This window comes from Cebus imitator, unplaced genomic scaffold (genome assembly GCF_001604975.1).
Source record: "Cebus imitator isolate Cc_AM_T3 unplaced genomic scaffold, Cebus_imitator-1.0 Scaffold6, whole genome shotgun sequence".
Classification (NCBI taxonomy): domain Eukaryota; kingdom Metazoa; phylum Chordata; class Mammalia; order Primates; family Cebidae; genus Cebus; species Cebus imitator.
The window spans coordinates 6,169,379-6,178,853 of record NW_016107321.1 but is presented as its reverse complement, the minus strand read 5'-3'; the positions used below and the strand labels follow the sequence as shown (position 1 = coordinate 6,178,853).

At 52.0% G+C, this 9,475-nt stretch overlaps 1 protein-coding gene across 1 annotated transcript in view; it reads left to right on the top strand.

Moving 5' to 3' along the window:
• Nucleotides 1-9,461, top strand: part of TMEM181 (transmembrane protein 181) — a 108,478-nt gene extending 99,017 nt beyond the window's left edge. Inside the window, 6 exon segments of the mRNA XM_037742294.1 lie at nucleotides 1,672-1,795; nucleotides 2,312-2,363; nucleotides 5,101-5,183; nucleotides 6,420-6,509; nucleotides 8,045-8,111; nucleotides 8,530-9,461. Of these exon segments, the coding sequence (XP_037598222.1) occupies nucleotides 1,672-1,795; nucleotides 2,312-2,363; nucleotides 5,101-5,183; nucleotides 6,420-6,509; nucleotides 8,045-8,111; nucleotides 8,530-8,608 (495 nt within the window). The 3' untranslated portion in view covers nucleotides 8,609-9,461.
• Nucleotides 9,462-9,475: the final 14 nt, after the last annotated feature.

Here is a 9,475-nt window from a genome sequence, read left to right as displayed (position 1 = left end):
TTTTTTTTGAGACGGAGTCTCACTCTGTCACCAAGCTGGAGTACAGTGATATGATCTCAGCTCATTGCAGCCTTTGTCTCCTGGGTTCAAGTGATTCTCCTGCCTCAGCTTTCTGAGTAACTGGGACTATAGGTGTGCGCTGCCACACCTGGCTTGCTTATTTATTTATTTATTTGAGATGGAGTCTTGCTCTGTTGCCCAGGCTGGAGTGCAGTGGCACAATCTCAGCTCACTGCAACTTCCACCACCTGGGTTCAAGCGATTCTCTTGCTTCAGCCTCCCTACAGTCCCAAGTAGCTGGGACTGTAGGCACATGCCACTACGCCCAGTTAATTTTTGTATTTTTTAGTAGAGATGGGGTTTTACCATGTTGGCCAGGACCAGTCTCAGTCTCTTGACCTCATGATCCGCCCCTGTCAGCCTCCCAAAGTCCTGGAATTACAGGTGTGAGCCACCGTGCCCAGCCCTAATTTTTGTATTTTTAGTAGAGATGGGGTTTCACCATGTTGGCCGGGCTGGTCTTGAACTCCTGGGCTAAAGTGCTCTACCCATCTCAGCCTTCCAAAGTGCTGGGATTACAGGCGTGAGCCACTGTGCCCGTCAGAAAACCTCTTTAAAACAGTGTGTTTACGCCTAGTCTTTGGTCTGTGGCTGATGGCAGTGACGGTCCCTGGAAGGATACAGCCGAGGCCCTGTCACTGTGGCTCTGGTTGGATGATCTTCCCTTCCCAGTCAGGTGTCCCATGTGATGTGGGCTCTGGAACTGACCCCAGGGCTCATCTCCATTGCTGAAGGAGACACCGGAGAGCAGAAACTTCTCTGTGCTAAACACGCTGGTCTAGTCCAGTCCCTTTGCTTTATATAAGGTCCCAACTAAAGTCACACTGGCCTAGTCCAGTGGTTTTGCTTTACATAAGTCCCAACTAAGGGTTCTTTCGAGAAAAAGAATCCCAGCTCCTGCTGTGCTGTCCCGCACTCTGAGCCTTGACCGTAAGAGGGGAGCTCTGGCCCTGAGAGGGCAGAAAAGGGCTGGGGTGTGGCCTGGGCTGGAGCCTCAGAGGAGTGGGGACTGCATCAAGGGCACTGTCCACCCCATGGCCTTGCCCTCCACAGAACCCATGGGCCTGCCTTCCCCATCACAGCTCTGGAAAAGTCTTTGGAAAAGGGCTTTGGGTTTCTGTAATAACATTACAGAATTGTGTTTTTTTAGATCTTAGGGCTTCTAATCTAATTCACGCCCCTTGTGTCACAGATAAGGAAACAGAGGTCTGGAGTGGTTGAGACTGCATGTGGATTCCCAGGGCCCAGCCTGGGTCTTTTCTTGGATACATGCGAGCTTCCCACATGCAGGGGGCAGGGTGGGGAGCCAGGCCCTTGTCCCCAGGGGAGAGGCAGACAGATAGTGGCCACTGCAATCTGTGAGCACCTGCTGTGCCTGGACGGGTCCGTGGTGGGAGTTTGGGCTCTGCTCTGCTGATTTGCAAGGCCTGGGGTATCATCTTGGGGGAGATGCCTGTACTCACAGGGGACTGAGCAGATGGTCCCGATGGTACCCCATTGTTCTGCTTCCTGGAGGGTCCTTCAGGATTTAAGTCCCTTCTAAAAACCTGTGGCTTTCCTGGCTGTGGAGGTGCCGGGAGGAGAAGGTCATAGGCCCTGTTCTGACTAAAGTGCCGCCTTGCTTCCTTCTAGGGAATGAAGGTCTTCTTCATGGTGGTGGCAGCGGTGTACGTCCTGTACCTCTTGTTTTTGATAGTGCGGGCGTGTTCTGAGCTGCAACACATGCCTTATGTGGGTAAGCGCCCCTTTCAGAATCACTCGGCGCAGGGGTGGCTCGGGAGTGACTCAGGTGGGGGAAGAAGTGGTTGGAGTCTCCCAAGCCAGGGGCCTTCCCTGAGGGCCCAGAGACTGGTCCATCCCCATAGGCCGGGGACCAGGCACGTGGTCCTGGGAGGCCACAACAGGCCTAACAGGTTACTCTGGCCTTTGGGGCTATCAGAGTGGCCTGGGTCCTGCGGGACTGCACCCTGCAGAGCAGGGAGAGTCACCCTGAGCTTGCGGGATCCTTCTCCGAGTCTGTCCCTTCAGAGGATGGTGGCTGTGGCCTCCCTGGACAGCACCCTGGCCCTGGGAAGGGACCAGTGTTCTCCTGTGCTGAAGGTGACTCCGGCCAAGTCTTGGGCGGGGGAGGAGCGTTTGTACAAAGAGCTTTGCTTCATTTTTTTTTTTTTTTTTTAATTTTTCAAAACAAAATGAGATGAGAGTGGAATGTACTTCCAGGGTTGTTAATGAGAGTTTCTTTGTTTTTCAGATCTCAGGTTAAAATTTTTGACCGCATTGACTTTTGTAGTACTTGTCATTAGGTAAGAAGACTTATTTCTTAAAAAGAGCAAAACAGAATTTTTCTTTTACTGTGAGGGGCTCCTGTTGTGGAGTGGATTTCAGGGTCCTTCTAGCCCAGTAGACGCATGAGGTTAGAGGGCCTCCCACCAAGGTTGGGCAGCGAGAGCGGACGCCAGCTTGGAGAACGTGTTTTCGTTATAAGTGGTGGGGACTGGAGCACGTGCGCTCGCGCACACTCGGCCTGCACGGGGCGTGTTCCGTCCTTGCTGTGCCACCTGCCATATGTGTGGCATGCAATCGCCAGCTGGACAGTTGGAATTCTACACGATGGATGTGAGGACACTGGGAACCTCGGGATCCTTGCGGTTCCCGGAGGACAGGACTCTAAGTGTGAGTTAGGACAGCAGACACCTTTGAGCAGAGCAGCATGCTCCGTTGGTGCCATGAGGGGGCTATGCGAGGCGAGGCGGGCTGGTTCCTGTTGTGTCAGGGAGTGGGGTCAGCCCAAGGGCTCCCGGGGCAGGCTTGGCTTGGCCTGAGCGCCTCGGACCTCCCTGGGGACTGGTGCTGGCCAGTTGGTAGAGGAACAGAGAGGGCTTGGAAGTTGTTAGATTCCAGATCAGTTGGTGGATTGTTTATGGTTTGTCTCTTTCTCCTAAAATCAGAATCCAGAGGAGGGAAAAATGTAGTTGCTCCTTTCTAGGTTGTTTGGATGACAATTAAGTGGATGTCGGCCCTTTTCCTTTATGGGAGTGACAAGGGGCCTCTGGGAGGTCGGCCCTTGTCCAGGCTTTCCAGGTGGACTCTTAGGGTCCCCATCTTGTGGAGGGTGAGGACTGAGATAGGCATTCCTATGAGTGGCATCCCATCCCTTGGAGTGGGAGCTCAGCTAGGACTCAGATTTCTTTCAGCCTCAGAATTTATTCAGAATGATGCAGCATGTGTGTTTTAACTGTTAGGCTCTGTTCAGTGCTAACTGTGCACCGCGTCTCTGTGACGTCTGAGACACTGTCATACACCCTTACCTACAGGCTCACTCACACAACCTCATTCATGCTTCACTCAACACCTGACTCCCTCATAACTCTCGCACACACCCTCACACCCTCTCACACCCCCTCACACCCTCTCACACCCTCACACATACACCCTCACTCTCTCACACCCTCACACATACACCCTGACCCTCACACACCCTCTCACACTCACTCTCACACACCCTCTCACACACCTTCACACACCCTCACACCCTGACACACCCTCACACCCTCACTCACACACCTTCACACACACCCTGACACACTCTCACACTCACACACCCTCACCCTCTCACACCCTCACCCTCACACACCCTCACCCTCACACACCCCCTCACCCTCTCACACACCCTCACCCTCACACCCCCTCACCCTCTCACACATCCTCACCCTCACATACCCTCTCACACACCCTCACCCACCCACTCTCACACTCTCTCACACACCCTCACCCTCACTCTCACACACCCTCAAACACGCTTACCCTCATCCTCACACTCCCTCACACCCTCACTCACACAGCCTAACGCCACACCCTAACCCTTACACACCCTTACCCTCCCTAACCCTCACACACCCTCACTCACACACCCTCATACACACCGTCACACGCTCACCCTCACCCCCTCACTCACCCTCATTCTCACACCCTCACACTCGCCCTCACACCCTCACACCCTCAGTCTCATATCTTCACCCTTAAACTACCTAGTCCCCGAGTTGGGAGCTGCTGTCTCCTGTTGGTGGCCTCTGTCTCAGAAGTTGCTCTGCCTCGTGCTCTCTTTTCACAGGAGTGTTAGGGGAACGCATTTATCCTCCAAATAGTGACCTAGTGCCTGCCCTGGCAGGCAGGTTCCTGTCATGGGATTTATGTTCCCACAGAGGGAGACAAGTGGCAAACAAGTAAAGACACTGCCTGCGTGCCATGCCACAAACGAAACGGAGACGTGACTTGTGGAGGGGAGGGGTCTGCCATAGATGAGTGGTTTGGGGATGTGTCTCTTGGGGAGGTGACATTTGGCTGGGGACCTGAGAAGGAGCCCTGAAAGCTGTGTGTGGCTGCTCCAGGCTGCAGAACATGTGGCACGTGGGAGGTGAGGGGGAAGGCAGGTGGGGGAAGGAGCCTGTGACCTGTGTTACCCAAGGCCTCCATTGTCATCTGTCACTGAGTGGGAGTCTGAACTAAAGGTGCATTGACTTAGTCACTGTGGAAGTCACTGCGACTGACTGGGGAGGTGTCCCTGTGTCTGAAAGGGGAGCTGTGGCTTCCCTTAGCGGGGGGGTGCTCTGTCACAGGAGACAGTCTCGAAAACCTGAATTGCGAGAGCAGGGAGGAGAATGTGCTGAGGGGCTTCAAGGCCCCGAGTGGAGAGAGGGACGGGGTCGCAGCAGGGTTCATCTGATCTCTGCAGCCCGCTGGTGGGTCTAACCTGCCTACATCCGAGACTAGAAACCAGAGACAGGGACTGTGTGTGTGTGTGTGTGTGTGTGTGTGTGTGTGTGTGTGTGTCTAGCCTGCCTAGATCCAAGACCAGAAACCAGAGGCAGGGGCTCTGTGCCCGTGTGTGTGTGTGCATCTGTGCATGTGTGTGGAGGTTCCCATGCAGAAATCGTAGTGTACAGAGCGAAAGGCTGAATGGGGTGAATGAAGCCTTTCTCTGAGACTAGTGCTGTTTTTAGGCATGGTCACATTCTGTCTCTGCTGCTCTGTCTTTTTCAGCATTGTCATCCTTTATTTGCGATTTGGAGCACAAGTACTGCAAGACAATTTTGTAGCAGAGCTGTCCACTCACTACCAGAATTATATCCTTTTAACTGGAGGCCCCGGCCGAGGAAGGTCTGCCTAGTGTTAGAGCGGTTGGTGGCTCAGGTTTGCCCCTCGTGAGAGGAGACGGATCAGCTCCTCGAGTCCTGTTCCCTGGAGGCCTCATCGCTGCCGAGAGGCGTCTCAGTTGGCCCCACTGCAGCCGCAGGAATGGGTGGCCTTGTCCCTCCTCTGTAGACAAGAAACTTGGGCCTGAGGGCTCAGCAGTTCCCCCCGATCAGGTTTCGGGTAGCAGAGCCCGGCTCGAAACCCAGGGGGGCTGGCGCTCTGGAGCGTGCCCACGCCACCCTGCTTTCTACCCAGAGGGGCGGGCACCATGCGGTGAGTGCGGTGTAGTCACCCCTCCACACCATGGGGGTCCAAGCCCCCACTACCCTCCAGCAGAGCACTGCGAGGTGGCCGAGGCTGCTGTGAGCCTCTGCTGGGGGTGTCTCTGTCACCGTCACTGAGATGTATCCAGGGGCATAATAGTCGTGGCAGGCTGAGGCTGTGTCTGTAGAGAAGGGCTCCTAAAATCCTGGGACCCCCTTCGATTCCTGCTGTGCCCAAGGCCAGTGGCGCAGGGCTGTGGTCTCTGGGGAGCCCTGCCCTTGCCCAGAGGTCCAAGAGCTTATGGGTGTGCTTTCCACTCCCCCTTGATGGGGACATTTCAGGCGTTAATCCTTTAAATCTTGGGTTCTTTTTTTGGGACTACTTATGTCCCAATTAATGTATGAATTAATACACAGTTTTTCAGATTTTTGTGACTGAATTTTATGCTAAGCTTTTATCACATTTTCTTAGGGAGCTGTAATCCAGAAAATGTTCAGAACAACTGGTTTGAGAGTTTGTTCCCAATTCTTTATTTCATTATTGTGTCTAAATACTTTGATTCACTATATGCCTACGGCCTTCTGCCCTTTCCATGTAACTTCATCTCTTCTGGCCCTGCTCTCAGTGTGGTGACAGGAGTGCCACCAGATGGCTCAGTGGGTCCAGGTTTCCACTGACGTGATAGGCCGCGGTTCACCTGTTATTTACTGTGACCTTGAGGAGTCCTTGTGACCCTGGCTGTGGGCGTGAACCGTGGTGTCCTGATGTCTGGGTTATGGCCCCCGGGCGCTGGCTGGTACTTAGCACTAGAAGGGGCTGCTGATGGCGGAAAGTGGTCAGGGTGCCGCAGAGCCACTGACTGAGGCGTCCAGACGCTTTGTTCCTTCCCTTGACAGTGCCACCAGCCGAGTTCTTATCTTTCTATGGCTTGCTGAACTTTTATCTCTACACCTTGGCCTTTGTGTATTCTCCGTCGAAGAATGCCCTCTATGGTAAGCCACCCTGGGGTCTGGGCTCCTGGCCAGGTATCGGGCACAGAAGCCTGTGTTCAGCAGGACCCACTTCCTGGTTTTCCCATTCATGTGGGCACCATGATTCCCAGTCGTTTCTCTTGGCAGAGAGACAGTGAGTTTAAATGCTGAGCTCTGAGACGAGTTGGGGCCCAGCACACAGGGAGCCTGTGTCGTGGCATTCCCACGCAGAGTTAATACACTCACTTTGTTGGTGTGCCATAGCATAGCCACAGGTCCATCAGCTGTACGAAGTCAAGTCTGTCAACTACAGGCAGTTCTCAGCTTATGCTGTTGAGCTTGAGATTGTTTTTGACTTTACAATGGTGCAAAAGCAATTCACATTCGGGAGGAATCAAACAATTCTGTTTTTCAGTTTCAGTACAGCATTCAATAAGTTCATGAGATAGTCCAAAGTTTTATTACAAAATAGGCTTTGATCTCAGCACTTTGGGAGGCCACGGTGGGAGGATTGTGTGAGGCTGGGAGTTTGTAACCAGCCTGGGGAACAAAATAGAGACCCCGTCTCTAGAAAAAAATTAAAAATTAGCCAGTTGCGGTGGCATGTTCCAGTAGTCCCAGCCACTCGTTTGGCTGAGGAGGGATGATCTCGCTTGAGCCCAAGAGGTGAAGCTGCAGTGAACTATGAGCACGCCACTGCACGCCAGCCTTGGTGACAGAATAAGACCCTGTGGCAAAAAAAAAAAAAAAAAAGTTTTGCATTAGATAATTTTGCCCAACTGTAGGCTAATGTAATAACATTTAAGGCAGAATAGGCTAAGCCATGATGTTCAGTGTGTTAGATATAGTCAGTGCATTTTAATGATATTTTCATTTTAACAATGGATTTATCAGGACATAATCCCATTGTAAGTCAGGGACCATCTGTAGTAGTGTTGTTACCATTCAAAAAAAGCCAAAACATACAAAAACAGTCGTCCGGAAATGAAACCAAAACAACCCTCTTGCACAGGGAATGAAATGGAAGGGAGCCTTCTAGAACACAGGTAGGCCCGCCCCGCCCCGAGACATCTTACCATGTGCTGCCACTTTCCGAGCTCCTTCACGACCGGCATCTTAAGCTTCACAACAACTTGATGATAAACATGTAATTGTGCCCATTTTACACAAGAAGGCATTCAGAAGCAGCAGCTCGCTGCATGTCCAAGGACTGGGTGGGCGCAGGCATGGCAGAGCCGGGTCTCCTGGGGCCTGTTTTTGGCTCCCCACGTCAACAGGGACGGCCCATGCGAGGGCACCAGCAGGCCTGCCTGCGCCTTCCCAGAGGCCACCTCCCTCAGCCTTCAGGACATCCATGCCAGGCAGGCCAACCCATCCCTGTCTTATAGATGAGAAAATAGCCTCACGAGATTTGTTGAGGTTCGTACAGATGCGGCAGCATCTGCAATTTGAGTCCAGCCCTTTCCGACTCCTGTCCTTTGTCGGGGAGAGCGTCCTGCCTGTCCAGGCTAATTGTGTCAGTGGCTGGAGATGAAAATGCTCTTGTTGGTTTTCAGAGTCCCAGCTGAAAGACAACCCTGCCTTCTCCATGCTCAATGACTCCGATGATGATGTGATTTATGGGTAAGTCCCTGTCCCTTAGAAGGCTGGCGCACCTTGGGCATCCCACTGTGGCCTTGCATGCTTACTTAAACGGGTGACTATTCTAAAATTATTTTCAAGGGACTAAAGCATTTACCTGGGAGTGTCCTGTGGTTCATGGTTTTCTGTTTTCCCAGTATTCGGGCTTAGATGTGGTGGTATTCCTTTCTTTTGGATACCTGTGGGGCATGGTGGCCACAGGAAGAAGTCTGCTTTCTGGACTGGTGGGCCCTGGGGGTGGGGTGAGGAGGACGGGGTGAGCAGTAGCATGCTGCTGGTGATGGAAGATTGAGAGAGTGAAGCTATGAGCGAGTTCCTGCTGGAATGGCGTGTCAGTGCGGAAGAAGAAAATAAAGAGCTGTCAGAAGTCAGACGGTCTCAAAGGTCTCTTTGCTAACAGGAGTGACTATGAAGAAATGCCCCTGCAGAACGGCCAGGCCATCCGGGCCAAGTACAAGGAGGAGTCAGACAGTGACTGAGCCCCTGCCAGGCCAGGGTGAGGTGACAAGGTGCCTGGATGCTTTCCCTGGTGACCGTTTCCCGACCGTCCCATTTGACAAGAGATTTCCTGTTCCTTATTTGTTTACATAATTTTTAAAGGAAAACCAAAACTGAAGGCAAATTTAAATGTTTAGCCAATTTGTTGTCTAATTGATAGCTGTGAGGAGAGGTGCTGATAAAAAGTTTGAACAGTCAAATCCTTTTTACAAAGATTTCAGATGAGAGTGCATGTTTTCAGTGATAAGGAGGAAATTACCCATTTTTAGTGGAGTCAATTATGTACTTTTTTTTTTTTTTTTTTTTTAATCATTCACTGATTCCAGGTTCATGGGCAACCCTGTGACTAGGTCCACAGCATGACAGCATTACCCGAGTGCTTCCCTTCTCTGTGGTAGTTTTTTGACCCTTTCAACTCAAAGGAAGCCTTTTCTGTAGCTGCTTCAGGGCAGTCCTTCCTCGTTCAGCGGCTAGTGCCCTGGGTAACCAAGTGGCTGAAGTGATGGGTCACTTACATAGACTGTGTTTTGTGCAGTGTGTAAGTTACGACTCCCCAGGAATGGAGGATGCCTGGGTTCCAACGCTTTACATCACCACAGGTGAAGTAACAGTGTGGAGTTCTGGGGAGGGTTTGGTAAGCTGAATAAGGAAAGGCTAAGATAATTTGCAGGTTACCAACTCCCGTGGGGAAGGTCTTATTGCCATGGTGCTTTTCAGGGGCTTGTGTGTGCACACACATGACTGTGAATGATTTCCCTGTGGCTGGTGTGGGCAGGAGAGGAACCCTTACTATTCTAATAAATAGCAGTTTCTGCAGTTCTGTTGAATATGAAATGCCATAGAGTTTT